Source organism: Ursus arctos, unplaced genomic scaffold, assembly GCF_023065955.2.
Source record: "Ursus arctos isolate Adak ecotype North America unplaced genomic scaffold, UrsArc2.0 scaffold_24, whole genome shotgun sequence".
NCBI lineage: Eukaryota > Metazoa > Chordata > Mammalia > Carnivora > Ursidae > Ursus > Ursus arctos.
Genome location: NW_026622919.1, coordinates 33924753 through 33947462, shown reverse-complemented (window position 1 = coordinate 33947462; position 22710 = coordinate 33924753). Strand labels below are relative to the sequence as shown.

Below are 22710 nucleotides of genomic sequence, written 5' to 3'. Positions count from 1 at the left end.
TCTATAATAATTTTGTCATTTCAAGATTGTTACGTAACTGGAATTACATAATACGTGAAGTTTTGAGATTGGCTTTTTCACTTAGCACAATGTTCTTGAGTTATATCCAAATTGTTCAGTGTATGAACAGTTCCATTTTTGTACTGATTAGTATTGCATGGTATAGAGATATTCATCTGTTGTATGACATCTGGGATGATTTCCCTTTTTGGCTATTTCAAATAAAACTACTATAAAAATTTGTATACGGGTTTGTGTGGATATACGTTTTTACTTCTCTGGGATAAATGCCCAGTACTGTGATTGCTGGGATGTATGGTAAGTATATGTTTAGTTGTTGTTGCTGGTTTTTTTTTTTTAAGATTATTTATTTACTTGAGTGAGGGAGAGAAAGAATGAGTGGGGAGGAGAAGCAAGGGGAGAGGGAGAAGCCGACTCCCTGCTGAGCAGGGAGCCCACTGCAGGGCTCCATCCCAGGATCCTGGGATCATGATTGAGTCAAAGTCAGATGCTTAACCAACTGAGCCACCCAGGTACCCCTGTTGCTGTTTTTAAAGAAACATCAAAGTTTTCTAGAGGGGTTGTAATTTCTTTGCATCTTTGTCAACACTTGTTATTATCATGATTTTCTCTTTTAGTTATTCCAATCGGTGTGTAACTATATCTAATTTTGGTCTTAATTTCCATTTTCTTGATGGCTGGTAATGTTGACAATCTTTTAATCTGTCTTATTTGCCATCTGTATCTTCTTTTCAGTGTAATACCTCTTTATGTCTTTTGCCCAGTTTCTAATTGGATTGTATGTTTTTTCAGTGTTGAGTTTGAGTTTATATTTTGTGGGTGTGAGTTTTTTGTCAGACATCGGTTTTTATTTTTTTCCCAATGTGTAGCTTGTTTTTTATTTTATTATTAATTTTTTGCTTGTTTTTAAAAATTTTAATTAAATCCAGTTTATTGATTTTTTTTGGTGGGGGTGCCCTATGCATCATACTTTTGATGTTGTGTGTGTCTGAGACCTCTTCAACCAAACCCTAAGTCCTACAGGTTTTCTTCTAAAAGTTACATAGTTTTACATAGAAATCTATGATCTATTTTGAGTTAATTTTGGATAAGGTGTAGGATTTAGGTCCAGTTTTATCTTTCTCTTATGGATGTCCGGTTGTTCCAGGACTGCATGTTGAAAAGACTGTTCTTCCTCCATTTAATTGCTGTTACACCTTTGTAAAAATTAGTTGGCCATATTTGTGTGGGTCTGTTTGTGGGTATTCTTCTGTTTCCTTAATCTGTGTATCATATCAATTATATATCTCCATTTATTTGGATTGTCTTTCATTTATCAGCATTTTGTAGTTTTCAGTATGGAAGTCCTACACATGTTTTGTTAGATTTATTTATTTAATTTCCTTTTGAGCAGTTATAAATGTTATTTTACTTTAAAAAATTTTTTAAATTTAAATTCCAGTTAGTGTAATAACAGTGTAATATTAATTTTAGGTATACAGATTGTTATTGTACCTTTAATCTCATTTTTCATACATTCGTTGGTAGTTAGAAATACATTTGATTTTTGGGGTGCCTGGTGGCTCAGTTGATTAAGCATCTACCTTCGGCTCTGGTCATGATCTCAGGGTCCTGGAATTGAGCCCCACGTTGGGCTCCCTGCTCAGTGGGAGTTTGCTTCTCCCTCTCCCTCTGCCTCTCCCCACCCCCTGCTTGTGCTCTCTCTCTCAAATAAATAAATAAATAAAATCTAAAAAAAAAAAAAAAAGAAACACAGTTGATTTTTGTATATTGATCTTGTCTCCTGTGACCTTGTTGAATTAACTCACTAACTTTAGGGTTTGTTTTGTTTTGTTTTTGTGGTTGTTGATTCTGTATATCAGTCAAATTGTCAGCACATAGGGATTTTATTCTTCTTTTCTTATCTGTATACCTCTTTCCTTTCTTTCTTATTGCCTTGGCTAGAACTCTAGTCCAGCAGTATGCTAAATATCAGTGGTGAGAGTGGATATTTTTGCCTTGTTCCTGACCTCAGGGGGAAAGCATTCAGTCTATGTGATGTTAGCTGTAGATTTTTGTGATTTTTTTTTTAAAGATTTTATTTATTTATTTGACAGAGAGAGAAAGACAGCCAGCGAGAGAGGGAATACAAGCAGGGGGAGTGGGAGAGGAAGAAGCAGGCTCTCAGGGAGCAGGGAGCCTGATGCGGGGCTCGATCCCAGGACTCTGGGATCACACCCTGGGCTGAAGGCAGACACTTAATGACTAAGCCACCCAGGCGCCCCTATTGTATAGTTTTTATTTTATTTTATTTTATTTTTTTATTTTAATGTTTTTTTATTATGTTAGTCACCATACTGTACATCCCAGGTTTCTGATGTAAAGTTTGATGATTCATTAGTTGCGTATAACACCCAGTGCACCATGCAATACGTGCCCTTCTTACTACCTATCACCAGTCTATCCCATTCCCCCACCCCCCTCCTCTCTGAAGCCCTCAGTTTGTTTCTCAGAGTCCATAGTCTCTCATGCTTCATTCCCCCTTCTGATTACCCCCCTTTCTTTATCCCTTTCTTCTCCTACTGATCTTCCTAGTTCTTATGTTCCATAGTTGAGAGAAACCATATGATACTTGTCTTTCTCTGCTTGACTTATTTCACTTAGCATTATCTCCTCCAGTGCCATCCATGTTGCAGCAAATGTTGAGAACTCGTTCTTTCCGATAGCTGAGTAATATTCCATTGTATATATGGACCACAACTTCTTTTTTTTTTTTTTTTTATTAATAATGATTTTTTATTATATTATGTTAGTCACCATACAGTACATCCCCGGTTTTCGATGTAAGGCTCGATGATTCATTAGTTGTGTATAACACCCAGTGCACCATGCAATATGTGCCCTCCTTACTACCCATCACCGGTCTATCCCATTCCCCCACCCCCCTCCCCTCTGTAGCCCTCAGTTTGTTTCTCATAGTCCATAGTCTTTCATGTTTCATTCCCCCTTCTGATTACCCCCCCTTTCTTTATCCCTTTCTTCCCCTACTTATCATTCTAGTTCTTATGTTCCATAGATGAGAGAAATCATATGATAGTTGTCTTTCTCTGCTTGACTTATTTCACTAAGCATTATCTCCTCCAGTGCCTGGACCACAACTTCTTAATCCAGTCATCTGTTGAAGGGCATCTCGGCTCCTGCCACGATTTAGCTATTGTGGACAACGCTGCTATGAACATTGGGGTGCATATGGCCCTTTTCTTCACTACGTCTGTATCTTTGGGGTAAATACCCAGTAGTGCAATGGCTGGATCATAGGGTAGCTCAATTTTTAACTTTTTAAGGGACCTCCACACTGTTTTCCAGAGTGGCTGTACCAACTTGCATTCCCACCAACAATGTAGGAGGGATCCCCTTTCTCCAAATCCTCTCCAGCAATTGTTGTTTCTTGCCTTGTCAATTTTTGCCATTCTAACTGGCGTAAGGTGGTATCTCAGTGTGGTTTTGATTTGAATTTCCCTGATGGCTAATGATTTTGAACATTTTTTCATGTGTCTGTTAGCCATTTGTATGTCTTCATTGGAAAAGTGTCTGTTCATATCTTCTGCCCATTTTATGATTTGTTTATCTGTTTCTCGCGTATTGAGTTTGAGAAGTTCTTTGTAGATCTTGGATACCAGTCTTTTATCTGTAGCATCATTTGCAAATATCTTCTCCCATTCCGTGGGCTGCCTCTTAGTTTTTTTGACTGTTTCCTTGGCTGTGCAGAAGCTTTTTATCTTGATGAAGTCCCACAAGTTCATTTTATCTTTTGTTTCTCTTGCCTTTGGAGATGTGTCATGAAAAAGGTTGCTGTGGCCGATGTCGTAGAGGTTGCTGCCTATGCTCTCCTCTAGGATTTTGATGGGTTCCTGTCTCACATCGAGGTCTTTCATCCATTTGGAGTTTATTTTTGTGTATGGTGTGAGAGAGTAGTCAAGTTTCATTCTTTTGCATGTAGCTGTCCAATTTTCCCAGCACCATTTATTGAAGAGACTGTCTTTTTTCCACTGGATGTTTTGTCCTGCTTTATCAAAGATTAGTTGCCCAAAGAGCCAAGGATCCATTTCTGGGTTCTCTATTCTGTTCCATTGGCCTACGTGTCTGTTTTTGTGCCAGTACCATGCTGTCTTTGTGATCACAGCTTTGTAGTACAGCTCGAAATCCGGCATTGTGATGCCCCCAGCTTTGTTTTTCCTTTTCAACAATTCCTTGGTGATTCGGGGCCTTTTCTGGTTCCACACAAATTTAAGGGCTGTTTGTTCCAGTTCTTTGAAAAATGTCATCGGTATTTTGATCGGGATAGCATTGAAAGTGTAGATTGCCCTGGGTAGCATGGACATTTTAACTATGTTAATTCTTCCAGTCCATGAGCATGGAATATTTTTCGATCTTTTTATGTCTTCCTCAATGTCTTTCAAGAGTGATTTATAGTTTCTAGAATATAGATCCTTTACATCTCTGGTTAAGTTAATTCTAAGGTAATGTATGGTTTTTGGTGCTATTGTAAATATGATGGATTCTCTGATTTCTCTTTCTTCAGTCTCATTATTCGTGTATAGAAATGCAACTGATTTCTGAGCATTGATTTTGTATCCTGCCACATTACTGAATTGCTCTATAACTTCTGTTAGTTTGGGAGTAGATTCTTTTGGGTTTTCCATATAGAGTATCATGTCATCTGCGAAGAGAGACATTTTGACTTCTTCTTTGCCGATTTGGATACCTTTGATCCCTTTTTGTTGTCTGATTGCTGTTGCAAGGACTTCTAGTACTATGTTGAATAATAGTGGCGAGAGTGGGCATCCTTGTCGTGTTCCTGATCTTAAGGCAAAGGCTTTGAGCTTTTTCCCATTGAGAATGATATTTGCTGTAGGCTTTTCATAGATGGTTTTTATGAGATTGAGGAATGTACCCTCTATCCCTACACTCTGAAGGGTTTTAATCAGGAAAGGATGCTGTATTTTGTCAAATGCTTTTTCTGCATCTATTGAGAGAATCATATGATTTTTGAATTTTTCTTTCTGGATAAAATCTAAGACACTGATAGATTTGCGAATTGACCCACCCTTGCATCCCAGGGATGAATCCCACTTGGTCATGATGGATAATCCTTTTAATGTAGTGTTGGATTCTATTAGCCAGGATCTTGTTGAGGAATTTGGCGTCCATATTCATTAGGGAAATTGGTCTGTAATTCTCCTTTTTGATGGGGTCTTTGCCTGGTTTGGGGATCAAGGTAATATTGGCCTCATAGAATGAGTTTGGTAGCTTTCCTTCTGTTTCTATTTTTTGAAATATCTTTAGGAGAATAGGTATTATTTCTTCTTTGAATGTTTGAAAGAATTTCCCCGGGAATCCATCAGGCCCTGGCGTTTTGTTTTTTGGAAGGTTTTTAATCACGGTTTCAATCTCTTCATAATTAATTGGCCTGTTTAAAAAATCAATTTCTTCCTGTTTCAGTCTTGGTAGTTTATAGGTTTCCAGGAAGGCCTCCATCTCTTCCAGATTGCTTAATTTATTGGCATAAAGCTGTTGATAAAAGTTTCTAATAATCCTTCCTATTTCATTGGGTTGGTTGTGACCTCTCCCTTTTTATTCATAATTTTATTAATTTGGGTCCCTTCTGTATTCTTTTGGATAAGTCTTGCCAGTGGTTTGTCAATTTTATTTATTCTTTCAAAGAACCAGCTTCTAGTTCTGTTGATCTGCTCTACCGTGCTCCTGGTTTCTAATTCATTGATTTCTGCTCTAATCTTGATCAACTGCTTCCTTGTGCGTGGATTAGGCCTGTTCCTCTGTTGCTGTTCCAGCTTCTTGAGGTGAGAATATAAAAACTGCATTTTAGATTTTTCTATTCTTTTGAGTGAGGCTTGGATGGCTATGTAATTTCCCCTTAGGACTGCCTTTGCAGTGTCCCATAGGTTGGACCGTTGTGTTTTCATGCTCGTTGGTCTCCATAAATTGTTTAAATTGATTTTTGATTTCCTGGTTTATCGAATCATTCCTGAGCAGGATGGTTCTTAGTCTCCAAGTGTTTGAGTTTCTTCCAAATTTTTCCTTGTGGTTGAGTTCCAGTTTCAGAGCATTGTGGTCTGAGAATATGCAGGGAATAATTTCAGCCTTTTGGTATCAGTTGAGACCTGTTTTGTGACCCAGAACATGGTCTATTCTTGAGAATGTTCCATGGGATTTAGAATAGAATGAGTATTCTTTGGTTCTGGGGTGTAGTGTTCTATATATATCTATGAGGTCCAACTCATCGAGTATGGCATTCAGAGCTCTTGTTTCTTTGCTGATTTCTTGCTTTGGTGATCTGTCTATTTCTGATAGTGGAGTGTTGAGGTCCCCTACTATTACTGTATTTTTATCTCTATGTCTCTTTATTGTGGTTGAGTTGGCTTGTGTATCTTGCTGCTCCCCTGTTGGGGGCATATATATTTATAATTGTCATATCCACTTGTTGGATACATCCTTTAAGAATAATATAGTGCCCTTCTGTGTCTCTAACTATAGTCTTTAGTGTAAAATCCATCTGTCTGCTATGAGAATTGCTACCCCAGCTTTCTTTTGAGGTCCATTGGTGTGAAAGATGGTATTCCATCCCTTTACTTTCAGTCTGAATGTATCTTTAGGTCAAAATGAGTCTCTTGTAGACGGCAAATGGATGGGTCATGTCTCTTTATCCAATCTGCAACCCTGTGGCGTTTATGGGAGCATTTAGGCCATTTACATTGAGAATGATTATTGAGAGATATGATTTTAATGATGCCATGTTGCCTGTAAAGTCTTTGTTTCTATAGATTGTGACTTTCTGTTCTGTATCACTCTTGGGGCCTTTTTACTTTTATAGAACCCCCTTTAATATCTCCCGTAGGGCTGGTTTCGTGGTTATGAAATTGGTCAATGACTGGCGATTCTGGAAGGTCTTTATTTCTCCATCCATTCTGAATGACAGCCTTGCTGGATAAAGGATCCTTGGCTGCATATTTTTCTCTGAAAGAGCTTTAAAAATGCCCCCCCTAACCCTTTCTCTCATTCCAGGTCTGTGTAGACAGGTCTGATGTAATTCTGATACCTTTGCCTTGGTACGTGAGAAATTTCTTTGCCCTGGCCGCTTTCAATACTGTATCCTTGGATCTAATATTTGCGAAATGCACTATGACGTGATGTGGCGTAGGTTTGTTGTGGTTGAGCTTGGGAGGGGTCCTCTCTGCCTCTTGGACACGAATGTTTGTTTCCCTTGCTAGATTAGGGACGTTTTCAGCTACAATTTGTTCAAATATCTCTTCTAGACCTCTCTTTTTCTCCACCCCCTCAGGGATGCTGATGATTCTGACATTGGAACGTTTCATTGAGTCAGTAATCTCCCGTAACCTGCATGCTTGAGATTGGATTTTTTTGAGCCAAGTTTGTATTTTAGCTTTCTCTTCTACTAACCCATCCTCCAATTCGCTGATACGTTCCTCTGCCTCATTCACCCTGGCCGTCAGAGCCTCTAGTTTTGACTGCATTTGGCTCATAGAATTTTTAATTTCTGCCAGATTCGCTCTCATTTCCGCCCTTAGAGATTCTATATTCTCATTAACATTATCTTTAATACTTTTTTCAAGTCTACACTTCATCTTGAACATTGTTACTCTGAATTCCATTTCTGATAATTTGGTTATATCCATATCCCTAGTTCTGTGGCAGAGGCCACAGACTCATTGTCTTTTCTTTGCTGTGGGGATTTCTCCTTCTCATCATTCTGATAAGGAAAGATTGCGGGGTTGTCCAGAGCCCTAATTATTGACCGGGACCCAGGCCGTGCGTCCTTGTTTTATAGGGACCTTAGGGATGTGGGCTTCCTGATTTTTCAGCCTGCCTTCTTGGGGAGGGGCCTGCCGCACCGATACTCAGGCAACCCTGTTTGGGTAGAGTCTCCGTGTCCCCTGCGAGGAGGATGGGGATGGGCACACTGTGAGCTGGTCTTTCCAGGCTTTTGTTCTCTGGCAGCTTTCCCTGGCGGTTTGCTGTGCCTCTTCTGAGAGTCAGAGCAGCAGTGGCCTAATCTCAGCCTCTGTCTCAGAACAGAGGGATCGTGGACCGTTCTCCACTGATGTTCTGGCCACTTTAACTCTGTTTCTGTTGGTGCTGCTCAACCCTGCAGCGGGGATGTGTGCCCCACACCTGGCGTCCCAGCCCTTACTTCCAGGGCCGGCGCATCTCTGTCCTTTGTGTTTCTAATACCGCCAGCTGCCAGCTGCCCCCGCGCACCCGGAGCTCCGGGTCTCAGTCTGGTTCCAGTGAGCGCACCGGAGCTCCGTTTCAGTCTGGTGGCGTGCGTTCCCAGCTCACGGTCTCAGTCTGCTCTCTTGCGGGTGCCGGTCCGCGAGTCCGCCCGCTCCCCTGTGCAGGTGGCTACCGCTTCCCGGCATCCGAATGCGGCGGCTCCCTCCCCCTTCGGTTTATCTTCCAATATCTGTGCGCGGTTTCACGGCTCCCCGCTTTGTACCTCAATACTCAGCACTGGAGATGTTCATTTGTAGAGATCCAGATATATCTTCCTGCCTATTGTATAGTTTTTAACTCTGCTTGATGTAATGTACTTTAACTGGAATTCTCAGAAGGGATAAAATGTCTTCAGTCTACCAGCTTGTCTCAGAAGAAGAAACCACTTACTCGTCTCTTCTGGCATTTGTCTCCTTATTTGAAAACAAAGCAAAATTTGAGGGGTAAATAATATATTCATATGGTTTGAAAACTAAAAAGTATAAAGTATATTGACAATGAAAACTTTTTTTCCCATTTTTGTTCCCTATCTTTTGCTTATTCCATTCTCCTCCTCAATACTCAGCACTGGAGATGTTCATTTGTAGAGATCCAGATATATCTTCCTGCCTATTGTATAGTTTTTAACTCTGCTTGATGTAATGTACTTTAACTGGAATTCTCAGAAGGGATAAAATGTCTTCAGTCTACCAGCTTGTCTCAGAAGAAGAAACCACTTACTCGTCTCTTCTGGCATTTGTCTCCTTATTTGAAAACAAAGCAAAATTTGAGGGGTAAATAATATATTCATATGGTTTGAAAACTAAGAAGTATAAAGTATATTGACAATGAAAACTTTTTTTCCCATTTTTGTTCCCTATCTTTTGCTTATTCCATTCTCCTTCCCATAGGATTTTTTTTGTATCTTTAGAGAGTGTGTGTGGGTGTGTATATATGCAAATAAGTCTTTCCCCATGTTATACAAAAGATGGGACAGTATTCTATATTTTTCTATTTTTGTATATGTATGTTTTTCCATTTTATATTTTGGATTTCATTTCATATTTTCATAGAGTATACATTTATTTTTTATGGCTGTGGGAAATACTTCATTATGTATTTAGAACTTATTAGTCTTCTCCTGTTACAGACAATGCTATAGTGAATAATTTTGTGTTCAGGTTATTTTCCTCATGGCTGAGTATATGTGCAGGGTGAAATCTTAGCACTGATATTTCTCTGTTAAAGGCTATTTGCACTTAGAATTTTGATTGATATGGCCAGGGAATTTTACAGGACTTTTGGATTTTTTTTGAGATGGTGTTATGTAAAGGTCAGTGTATATCAATATAATTAAAAGTTTCTTGATGGAAAATTCCTAACTTATTCAGAAGTAGTAAAAATAATATAACACTCTCTAAGAACTTATTACCCATCGTTTTATGGCTAATCTTTTAGCATCTATTCTCCTTCATCCAGAATATTATGAACTATCCCCTCCCGATATCATACCAGGCTATTGGTTAATATTTTATTATTTATTTCCAGAAGATAAAGAATCTTACATTATAACCATAGTACCATTTCACTTCTAAAAAATTAGCAAATTTCAATACAGTTTTTCAATATAGTTTTAAGGGGAATTTCTAGTTTTAAGTGGAATTTCTTTCATGTGTGAGGTTGAGCATCTTTGTATGTGGTTCTGAGCCTTTTTGTATTTCCTGACTTTATTCTTCTGCTTGTTGCTGCTATTTTACATTGGTTTTATATCCAGTAATATTGTTGAGTTCGTTTATTGCCATTGTCCTGTCTAGGACTTCCAGTATAGGGTTGAATAAGAACAGTTAATTGGGTATCCTTGTGTTATTACTGATTTTCATGGGAATGCTCTAAAGCATTACCTACAATTTTGTTATAGAATATTTTGTAAATAATCATTGGGAAAAGAAAACTTATTTTTGTTGTTTTCTTTTGTTCTTATCATGACTAGGTATAGAATCAAATGCTTTTTTGGCATTTGCTGAAATGCTAATATAATGAAATGCATTAGTAAAGGTTTTGTGATGTGAAATTATTTCTTGGGTAAATCCAACTTTGTTATGAGATTTTATTTTTTTTCCTAATATATTGCTATTTGGTTCACTATTTTTAAAAGGACTTTTGCATTTATATATATTGATAATGGCCTATAATTCTATAATTTTTCTGTCCTTACCTCTTTTTATTTACTTTTGATGTGAAAATTCTACTAGTCTTAGGTAATTAATTGGTGGAATTGGGGGTGGTTTCTGATATCATGGAGAATGTGTAAGATTGAAGTTGGTGCCAGTTTTTTAAAAAAGAAATTTTAAATGCTGGTTCAATTTTAAAAATAGTTATAGATTTATTTATAGCTGTTCTATTTTTGTTCAGTCAAGTATATTAATTATGTCAATTTGTAATGAATGTTTTGCTATCTCTTCAGCTGCAAATATTTTGAGAGCACGAAAATAATGGAAAATATACAAGAATACTTTTCAAAGTCTTATTTTACGTTTTATTTTATGTTCCTTCTCAGGTACTCAAAAGTGTGACAACTTTGCTGAAAAAAGGCCCCTCCTTGGTGTTTGTAAGAGCGCTGGATCTTCTGGGTAAGGAAATTAAAGAATTCTTTGAATCACTATTAAAATTTTGTATTGTTATTTCAGAGGGTGAATTTTGGTATCTTAAAATCTTTGTTACCATAAGATAATGCTCCTACAAGAGAGAAGAGAAAGGAATTAAAAACATATTTAGGGTTTCCTGTGGCTCCAGCCTTGTTACTTCTCTGTTTACTGTTTTCTCATCTGTCGGGAGATAGCAGGAGACAAAAACAAACAAACAAACAAAAAAAAAAAAAAACAAGCAATAGATCAGAATTCAGTCTTGAAATAAAAGATTAGCATCATTAAGAAAAATGTTTTGTAGTGTATGTGTTTTTTATCATACTAACTTCTGTGGAGACCAAACTGAAATCTGGGGAGCCTTGAAACTGTTCTGAATGTTGAATGTGCTACCCTGCCCACCCACAGATCCTTTTGGAAAGGATGACAGCCTTTATTGAGTATTTGAGTAAATTCTTTTTTGAATCATTGACTAACCACTGAACTACATAGACATAGGGCAACCCTAGGAAACCAGGCTTCAAAATAACAAGAATTAAAGAAAAGTAAAACTGAGCAGAGACATTAGTAACTGCACGTTGTAGAGGAAGACAGATTTCCAGAGTTATTATACCATATTATATTTATATAATTTTAATGTCGAGTTTTCAACATAAAGTTAGGACACATTCCAAGAAACAGGAAAGTGTGGCACATTGAGAAAAAAAGGAGGCAGTAGAAACTGTTCTGATAGTCTCCGGATGTTAAATTTTATAGATAAGGATTTAAAATATGATCTAAGAAGTAAATGAGTTCGTGTTTCCAAAATTAAAGAGGGTGTGGTAACAATGACTCAACAAATAGAGCACCTCAATAAGGAGTTAGAAATTTTAGAAAACCTAATGGAAATTCTGGAGTTGAAAAGATGCAGAAAGTGAAATGATAATCTCACTAGAGGGACTCAATACCATAGTCAAGCCAGCATGAGAATTTGGGAACTGATGTGTTGACAGAGGTGGTGGACAGAGTGGGAGCGACAAAGAGGGTAAACTGCTAGGTAAAGGGAAACTCTGTTGACTTCAGTTTTCCTCATGTTTAGCCCTCTGTAGTTGAGGTGCGTGCAGACCTGTGGAAACCCCACGGAAAGATGTGTTCGTGGAGGGCATTCACCTACCTGCTGAGTTGGGTTTGCAGTTTTTGAAAGGATTTCTACTCTATCAACCCTGCTAACGTTAGTATGATTAAGGACAGTGTTTTTGTTTTTACAAGATTCACTTATTGAGGTATCACTGTATTAAAAAAATAAGGCAAAAAGGAAGGGTAAGGTGATTTGGTGAGGAGATCATTTATTGAGGGATGAATTTAATGGTATGGAGGTCATATTAGTTAGGGTTCTCCAGAGAAACAAAACCAGTATGATGTGGGGTATATATGTGTGTAGTTGTATGGAGAGAGAGAGAGGGAGAATAAGAGAGAGAGAGGTTGAGATTGAGATTTTAAGAAATTGGCTCACATGACTGTGAAGACTGGCAAGTCCAAAATTTAGACACTGAGGGTAGAGTTGCAATTCCAGTCCAAAGATGGAATTTTCTCTTCCTCCAAGGAGGTCAGCTTTTTTTTCCTATAAGGCTTTCAACTGATTGGATGAGACACACTCACATTAAGGAGCATAATCTGCTTAACTCAAACTTTACTGATTTAAATATTAATCTTATGTAAAAACTAGCTTCTCGGAAACATCTAGAATAATATTTGACCAAATCTGGTTATTGTGGCCTAGCCTTACTGACATATAAAATTAATCACCACAGGGGCAGTGAATTTAGTCCTAATTAAAATAGCATTTGCCTATTTAAAAAAAGTCAATTGTGGATATTTATTTTCCCCCCTCTCATTTCTGCTCCTTAAATTATTTCATAGTAGAGGAGTCATTCTAGTAAGAGAGTTTTATATGTTTGTATCATTTGCTATATTGCTTTAAGAGTGATTATTGATGAATAAATGCAAAGATACTTTTGAATTAAGTTCATAAGTCATTTCATGGACTGTAACTTCTAGCATGATGTATCCTGTTGTTATTGGATATAAGCTCTCTCTTGCCTGCATGCTGTCTTTTTTTCTCTCTTTTTTTATACCTTTCTTTCTAACGGAAGACGATGGCAGGAAATACTCATTTTGTTTTCACTTACTTGTGGATCTGATTACAATAAACAACTCTTGTGTGTAGCATCTTTGTCAGAAGTTTATAGTCTCCAGGACATTTTCATGTAGGATTGTGTTGCATTTCTTGCAAGTGTTACGATTGTTGGTGGATAGAATTTTCTCTAATATGAGCTAGTGCTTTGTGAGTATGTATATATTTTTAAAGTTATTCTAAGTGGGCCGTACATTAGCAGATGGTGATGTTGAATAGACTAGACACTTTTTAATAACTCTGAAGTTGAATATAATAACAGAGAAATCTAGTTATAGGTCAGTTCTTTTAGAATCTGTTTCCCAGATTCTGGGATTTAAAGAAAAGTTCTAACCCAAAAGTTTTATAAGGCATATGCTTGTCGATGGTGCTAATATAACGGTGGGGAATGGAAAGCAGATGTTGAATGCCTACTGTGTATCAGGTCTTTTAAATATTTTCCATTGTGTAACATCATTTAATCTTAAAAGAAGCCTGTGAAGGAGATTGTATTATCCTCATTTTATACATGAGGAAACTGAAATTAAGTGAGGCTCAATCAGTTAGCTGTGGACCCAGGCCTTTGCCCGTTTGCCAGGTGTGTGGATAGAACACACCTTTGCATTTAGGATGCTCTAACGTCCTGTTCACGTATTAAACTTACTTTTCTGTTTTCTGTCCAGTTACTTTTTAGAGTCGATAAAGAATTATTTTAAAATGTAGCAAATATGTTGTACTCACAGACTTATTTAGACAGCGGCTTCTGAGGAGACTTTTTGTTATGTGCGTATTTTGTCTCAGTGTTTCTGTAGAAGTGGAATATACTTTTGTTGTTGATTTTACTTTTATTGTTTTAAACAGTGTGATGCATACTGTTAACGCAGCTACTTAGTTGGAATTTTTCAGAGTGTAAAGGGACCTCCCTGATTTGTTTTTTTTCTTCATTTTAATACATTGTTTAGTAAACGCAAATTGGATCTCCTTTGCGTGATAGCAGTAGTATAGAAAGGACGTGGGCATTGGAAAATAGAGCTAGCTAATTTAAGAAACACTTCACAAATGGTTTTTGTTTTTATTATGTACTACATTATTGCATATTCATTTAATACAATACCGTTAGTTCTCAGTATTAATTTTTTTGCAGTTTTGTTGCAGACTGCTAAAGAGTCATTTTGGGTTGGCAGCATTCCATGGGGCTGGTATTTGGTAGCCACTGCCTGAAAGCAGTAGTCATTTAGGTAGAGATTAAGCACTGTTTCAGGGTCCCGAAGTGTTACTGAAGAGACTTCATTTCAAATTGTGTATAAAGCAAATAAAAGTTTTGTTAATTAAAACTAGAAAGTCGATTGCTTGGGATAATAGGTATGCAGTACCTGTTTCTTTTTGTCATGAAATGTCACAGATGATGTTACATATGATAGCACGTATTTTGAGTTTTGACTGATTTTCTCCCTGTTCTGTTCATAAAGTCTGATGAAATCACGTTTTGGGCTGGTATGACTTCCGCAGACACAAACAGGAGATTTATGCCGTTCTTCCAGTTTTTGGTGCTTTAATACATGGGCTTTCCTAATAGTTCCTTGGCTTTCTTTCAAGGACCAAGTCTTCCACTTGCCCGTCTCTGGAATTTTTCACTCCTGTGGGTGTTCTGCATTTTTTTCTGGCTCTCTGCATGGCTCTGTGGCTCTCTTTATTGCTTTTAAGGAATGGGCTTTTACATCTTTGGCATACCATTTATCAGAGCTGCCACATTGGCATAGAGGTTTTTAATGCAGTGGATCTGCACAGTAGGGTATCCGATATCATGGATTGCTCATGGGGCTCTGGACTTTAGTATTATATAGAGTATGCCCTGTTCATCTGATTGTGGATGTAATGAAATCTTAAGGAAATAAGACGACATAACTATTACTACTTAAGTACTTTCTCTCATGTGGCTTAGAGATATACTTTATATATCTTGAAATGTTGCACTGCCTTTAGTAAACAAAAGTCACTAGCATGAATGTTAATTATACAACATTTACCATATTCACTTACTCGCTGAAAGCAAATTTTTAATTTTCCTATAGAGGGAAGGCAGAGAGCCAGAATATTACACACTTGACTCACACTTAACAAAGTTTTAAGAAGCATGCTGGACAAATCTGTAAACTGAGACACGTATTATTATGTAATATTTCAACCACAGAAAGTTTTAAAAATGTGTTTATTTAAAAAAATTGTATCTGAACTGTGGACACTCCTAAGTGGTGTGTTGAAAGGTCATATTTACAGACATTGCTATATATTTCCTTGTGATCCTGAAATTGGTACAAATCTCAAACAGCCCACCAAAATGGTTGCATGTAAACATATGACCAAACCAAAGGAATGTTGGCTTCATTTTTTAAAGAACTTCCTTACTTGCTATTATATGCTATATGGATCCCTGAAAACCTGTTTTGTTAGGGTCCTGCCTGGAAACAGATGAATACTCAAATGGAGTAATTTGAGGAAAGTTAAAGTGAAACATGTGGGAGCTGAGACCTTTTGCCATTTCCAGGCAAGGGGAGAGAGCCATTAGCAGAACCTGCAAAGGGAGCCCTATCAAAAGGGTCACATACAGAAACTCTGGTGGAAGGATTTGGTTAACTATAATAACCTGACAGTGGAGCTTTCGGGGTATTCCAACCGTACTTTCATTTCTCTAGATGTCTCCCTCAGGCTGAACCCAACCAGAAGCCAGAGGCTGAGTTCGGAAAGTTCAGAGAGCCCATTGAAGCAATCCATTTGGTATGGGTCAGTTTCCCGAGGCAGGGAGCGGGGTGCAGACAGTGCAGAGTGTATTTGGAGCAGCACCCTTATATTCAGTAAAATTTCACACTAAAACAGACTTTATGGGGAAAACAAGTGTGGAGGAAATTGATGCCGTGTTGTAATCAGAGCAATAATCCTGATTAAAAGTTGGGACCTTTAAAGAGAAATGTTAATACTAATAAAAAAATCACTAGTAAGTAAAGAATTTTACCGAAAAAGGAAGATGAAGATACTTTGTTGAAACGGGGGTATAAGGAGGAGTGGAGACAGTTCAGTTAGGGAGAAAAGAGCAAAATGGACAAAGACCATATAGAAATAAGTTCTAAGTCCATCGTAGCCTGAGCGCATGGTCGTACTGAGCCATAGAGAACCTGGTTCCTCCTGGTTTTCTGCGTTCAATTGAGCCTTGTGTACTTTGTATTCAATTGCTGTAATGTTGTAGCACAAAAAATTAAAATGCTGTCAATTTTATTTATTAACACAGCTTCCTTGATATACTGACATTACTCCCCGTTTAGAATCATAAATTGTACCAAAAAACCTGTGTGTACACACTTCTACGGCTTTATTTAAGTATAATTGACATAAAATAAGCTATATACAAAGCGTGCAATTTTATGTTTGACGTATGTGTACACCTATGAAACCATCACCACAAACAAGGTAACATATTTATCACTCCCCAAATATTCCTTGCATCCGTTTACAACTCTTCCCTCTCAGCTCCTTTTCCTCAGATGACTACTGATGTACTTCCTATCACAATAGCTTAGTTTGCATTTTCTGGAATGTTCGTGTAAATGGAATCATACAGCATCTTTGGTCAGGCTTCTGTTATGTAGCATATTTATTCTGAGATTCATCCATGTTGCATTTATCAACAGTTCATTCATTTTTATTGCTGACTAGAGTATCATGAATATTGATTATCCATTCACCTGTTGATGGATGTTTCATTTGTTTTGTAGGCTTTGGCCTTTATAAATAGTGCTTCTATGAACATAATTTTCAAGTATTTGTATAAACATATGCTTTCTTTTCTTTTGGACCAATACCTGTGAGTAGAGTGGCTGAATCACATGTTAGGAGTATGTTTTTCAAAGTGGTTGTCTTATTTTTACAGTTCTACCAGCAGTGTATGAGATTTTTAGTTTTACTTCCTCACAGACCTTTGGCTTTATCAGTCTTTTTAATTTTAGCCATTCTAAGAAATACGTAGTGGTTTCTCATCATGGCTTCACTTTGTACATTACCGATTTTTAAAAAGATTTATTTATTTTAAAGAGAGAGGGAGAGTGAGCAGGGAAAGAGGGAGAGAGAGAGAATCTCAAGCAGACTCCCCACTGAGCATGGAGCCTGATGTAGGGCTCAATCTCAGGACCCCGAGATCATGACCTAAGCTGAAATCGAGAGTCGGCTGCTTAACCCACTGAGCCACCCAGGTGTACATTGTACATTACTAATTTTTTAAAAAATTCTCAATCTTCAATTCAGTTAATTCTTCTTTCATATCTTCTTATTATTTGACCATTCTGAGTTTGTGACTTTCTGATTCATAATGTTTTTTCAAATCTGTAATTGCTTATTGTATTGTATAAATACAAATTTGTATTGCAAATCTGTAATTGCTAAATAAACATTATTGTATTGTAAGCAATAAGCAGTATTGACTTACTGTATGTAATGGTTCTTGAAAAGCCATACAACTTTATACCTTTCTTTTTCTTGTTATAATGGAGCTTTTGCACAACACACAGTAACTGAATATGAATTAAGAGTACTATTTCTACATATGGTTTCAGGTGAAGCTACCACTGCAGCTTAGTCAAAACAATAGTTTCTAGTCAGAATATTATATCAAATAACTTTGAAACATACACTACTTCCAGTTATTACAGTATGTCTTTCAGTGAATCGAACTTCCCGATCACATCTCTCAATGTTCTTGTGTAGGGCCTTCCCACCTGAATCTTTTTTTTTTTTTCATTCAAGATTTTATTTAAACTCAAGTTAGTTCACATATAGTGTCATATTAGTTTCAGGGGTAGAATATAGTGATTCATGAGTTGCACATTACATCACCCAGTGCTCATTACATCAAGTGCTCTCCTTAATACCCATCACCCAATTACCTCACCCCCCACCCACCTCCCCTCCAGCAACCCTCGTTTGTTCCCTATTTTTAAGAGTCTCTTATGGTTTTCCTCCCTCTCTGCCTTTATCTTATTTCATTTTTCTTTCCCTTCCCCATGTTCATCTGTTTTGTTTCTTAAATTCCACATATGAGTGAAATCCTATGGTATTTGCCTTTCTCTGACTGACTTCACTTAGCATAATACACTCTAGTTCCATCCACCTCATTGCAAATGGCAAGATTTCATTCTTTTCACTTGAATCTAAGCTTGTTTGTGGGACTTGCTTTAACTCATCTATCAGGAAACATACCACAGTCACATGCTTGATAGATATTTGCCTGCTGGGTCCCCTTTGTTTAGTCACCATCACCAATACTATATGAGGGCAGAAGTCCACATGGGAAGAGACACTTAATCATTCTCACTTTCCCAACTGAGTCCAACACTCAGCCAACTGAGACGATGGAATATGAACGCAGGAGAGAATGGCAGAACCACCACCTATCCAATCCACAGAATCATGAGAAATCAAGTTGTTATTGGTCTAAAGCATTATGATTTCTAGTGGCTTGTCATACAGCAATAGATACATGAATCATTATTAACCATTTATGTATATACCTAGTGAGAAGGATGACTTTTGTCTGTTTATAGTCACTGCTTCTATATGTTTGGGAATAGTCTTTATTATTATTATTATTATTATTTTTGTGTGAAATAGAATTTATTGTGGCTCCCATTGTGTACATGTGAGATACACCTGCCTGGGCCAGCCAGGCTTGCATGGTTCACATGATAGACACGGCCAAAATACATCAGCAAGGCCTGTTCTCCGTGGCCAGAAGTGCCCACACTGGCGGTTCAGTCCAGCTTCTGGGTTCCCAGCTTCATGGCGCCCATGGCCGCCGCCTTTTAGCGCTTTTGGCCTCCATTTCCCGCCAGTGCTTCTCACGTTTCATCCAGGCCAGCTCAGCCCTCTCTTGCCAGCTCTCTGGCTACAGACCCTCCCAGTTGTGATTGCCCCACACATCCAGTCTTGGTCTTGGCTGGGCACCAGCCTCCTGTGGTGCCAGCACTGGTGTCACTAGGCTCCTGGCCACCCCAGTTACACTTGCTGTCCAGCCGTGTGCTCTTGGGAGGGCTCTGGGGGACTTGGCTCCCGCCCCCCATGCGGGTCTGGAAACACTCTTGATTTTAGCTTATATTTTGTCCTAATCAATTTTTCTCTGCTGTAATTTTATTTTAATGTGTGATTTGAGAGCAAGGGATTCATGAATCCCTCAAAAGACTGAAAAATTGGTGAGGAGAATGGTGTAGGTAAAAGAGAAGCAAAGGAAAAAAACTTAAATCATTAAGCAAAAGATGGTCTGTCTTATAGAGGATTGAAAATGGCAATAGAATTTTAAAAAGGGTATTTTCTTTAGAGTTAGCTAACGATTGACCTGGCTATGTATTCTAAGAAATTACATCATGTTATGAGAGGTAGTCATGATACTTGAGGAACTTAAAATGTATGTGATATATTAAATGGAGACAAACTGTGGGAAGTCAGTCAAGCTTCCACCTTGTATTTTTTTTTCCCACACAAATTCCTCTTTCACGGCTATGTCAGGTTTTTAAAAATTTTTTAGTATCATAGTATGAAGGAAAAGATAATTCACATCAAACATGCCTGATTTTGGTACTGAATGTCCACCTGAAAGTAGATCACCAGAGAGGCGATTCACCTTCAAAGAAATGACTCCTCGATACCCTTCTTTATCAACAACCACTTATACACAAGTCTTTCTACTTTGACTAGTATGATAACCTTTAGTTATTTTATAATTAAAATACAATCTGTTTATTTTCAGAGTAATGTTTATCATGTAAGCTCATTTTTAGTATTTAATATCTTTTTCTCTTTCTGTAAATGTATGGACTGGAATGGAACACATTACAGTTTTTCCCATTAAAAGTAATGGAAATGATTTTCCATTTAATGCCTTTTCCTTTAGTGGTAGAGTTTTCAGGAACAAATTAAAGTCACTAAGTGAGGCATGCATGTTTGGGTAGTTATCTTGTGCTTGTAGTTTTCTATTTTGTGGGATTTTGGGGGGATATATTCATGAAGATAAAATTCTGTTTTTTCTTTTAGTAGTTTAGTGTGAATGTTATTATTCCTATTCTTGTTCAGTATGTTTTTGGGGCAGCTTTAACAATCAGTTTTATAAAAGTGAGGGGTTTTGGTTTGTAGGGGTTCAGGTGCTTTATCTGGTTTCCTAGTAGGAGTGTGTCTTTTTCTGTAGATATGGTTTAGTATAGAGACTCTTTAATAAATGGCACCTTGGGGCAATGGCTTCATTCCTTCCTCTGGTTTTCTGATAAGACCTTTTATCTTTAGCTGCTTTCTTCCGTCTTTCCTTTCCCATTAAGTTCCTGAGGACACATACCATGATTGTGGCCATTCCGCTCTGATGCTTTCCCTCTGACTGGCATCTCTGGTCCTGCACTTGTTCTCAGCCCCTTTCTTTTGATTCTTTAGTTGCCAACACTTTGATCCAACTGATCTGAGACCTGTTTTTAGTAATTCCCTGCTTAGGTGAGACTCCTTGCTTCTGGGAGTAAATCCAAGGTGATTTTATCTACGTTCTGCCACTAGTAGGACCATTGCACTCTCTACTTGTTTTCTAAGTAATCCCTGCTCAGCTCTGGGCCAGTTCAAGAGAAGGCTCTGCCAATTTCGAATATTTCTGATCCCCCTGTGTAAATGTTATTTAAATTTGTTGATTTTTCTTTTTCTTAGTTATGCTATAGTGCAGTTCAGGAGCTATTTCATTTGCTTTCCTTGTTGATATATATTATTTTTTAAAGGTATTTGGAGATTGAGAGTTAGATGGCCATATTTTATATATACACAAGCACATTTGTAAAAATATTTGAGTTGTATCATTCTTATCTGCACCTTGGTTATTTTTTCCTTTTGTTAATATTTTATGGTGTGTTTACATTTAACAGTGATTAGTAGTGCTACCTCATGCACATTATCTCATTGTATATCTATTCCATTAATATACATATTTTAAGTTATTGATCATAAATAGAAAGCTTGAAGCTTAAAATAGACCTTCATGGGCTGTCAGCAGATCTAAGGATTTCATGTTTAGCTTTGTAAAATTTTGTGTCAGAGAATGATGGTAGGGCAAAGAAGAAAGCATTTATGAAAGGTTTGTTTCCTATTACTTCTCGAAAACAAAAATTAGCCACAAATTTTATTAAAATGGGACCCTCTTTCCTGCCATTTTACTACAGTGTATGTTTCATGTAGCAGTGTTGCAGAGATGTGTATTTTCCAAGAGCTACATTTAATTTTTGTCATGTGGTTCTGCCTGATTTTAATAGAAGTCCTTGGGGAACAAACCCATACCAAGTTTTGAGCCTTTATTCAGAAAGCGAGTACTGAAATCCCATCATTACAAGGAGTTGAGAAAATGTTACCTCTTTTCTCGAATGTATTTCATGTGTTACCACTTTTCTTTAGGATCTATATACTTAAGTATTGACTGACTAGAAATTCTCTTCTTGTGCTGTTCAAGGAGATTTGGCTCTGAGCAATTTAAACATGATTGGTGCTGATTGAAATGCTAATATTGTAGATGTATTATGTTAAAACATATTAAAATTAATTTCACCTGTTTATTTCTACTTTTGTTTAAGGTAGCTGCTAGAATATTTAACGTTACATGTGTAGCTTTATCTTTTATTGAACTGTGTTGCTCTAACCTTATTTTGGGCTACAGGTATACATTTGGATTCTTTCTGATGACCTCTTTGTGGAAAATCATCACAGTTTCTTGTTACATGTACAGATCTATAGATTCATTTCTCCTGAGCTGTTAGCCAGGAATATTTACAGAGTTCCTGGAGATGTAGTGTCAGGAAAGACTGCCAGAGGATAGTAGTCTGTAATGTATAGTTGAACAAAGAAGCCTTCAAAGCAAACCTTAACTTTATGATATTCTGGATGACATTGAGCCTCCAGTGGCAGCATTTTTAGTGTTAATCTAACAAGAACTCCACCTATTGTGATATTTGTGTTTAATGGATCTGGTTTTCATTTTTGGTTCTACAATTTTCTTTCTGTAAGCATTTATGCTGTAATGAATATTATGCTATAATAGTCACTGGTCCAAAGAAAGAATCCATAGAAAGAAGTGTGGAATATTGGAAACAACAAAGGTTTTGGAGCCAGACAGACCTAGATTTGAATTATTAGCTGCATAAACTAGTAAATTATTCAGCAGTTCTCAGGCTGAATTTCTTATTTGCAAAGTGGTGCTGATATACAACTACTGTGCTTGGTTCTTGTGAGGATCAAATAAAGTAACGTTTTCAAGTATTTAGTATAGCGTCAGGTCAATATTCAGTGCACCTCATATTATTTGGTTCAGAAAGAAATGAAGGGCAGCCAGGGAATACTCTACCAGGAATTTCTCCTCGTATATACATCTGTATGAAGGACAAATCTATGTATGCATGCATGTATATGGCAACGTTTTGGGGAAGCTTTGCCTGTATGACTGTTGGAGAAACGTGGCTCTGCCCAGTCAATCCAGTACTCGTACAACAGGTCTGTCAGGCTTCATGTCAGCCCAGTATTGTGTATCTCTGATGAACAGGAGCCCTTTACTTTCATTGGAAAATGGTTATT

General features: G+C 37.4%; 1 protein-coding gene across 21 annotated transcripts in view; it reads left to right on the top strand.

The window, feature by feature from the left end:
- The window catches only part of BCAS3 (BCAS3 microtubule associated cell migration factor), a 578553-nt gene that overhangs the window by 76989 nt on the left and 478854 nt on the right, over positions 1–22710 (top strand). For all 21 annotated transcript variants that reach the window (XR_008961213.1, XM_057317873.1, XM_057317874.1 and 18 more), the window contains one exon: positions 10850–10922. Coding sequence is in view for 20 of the 21 variants with exons in the window: in XM_057317873.1 (XP_057173856.1) it covers positions 10850–10922 (73 nt within the window). In the remaining variant the exon portion in view is untranslated. The remainder of the gene's footprint in view (positions 1–10849; positions 10923–22710) is intronic.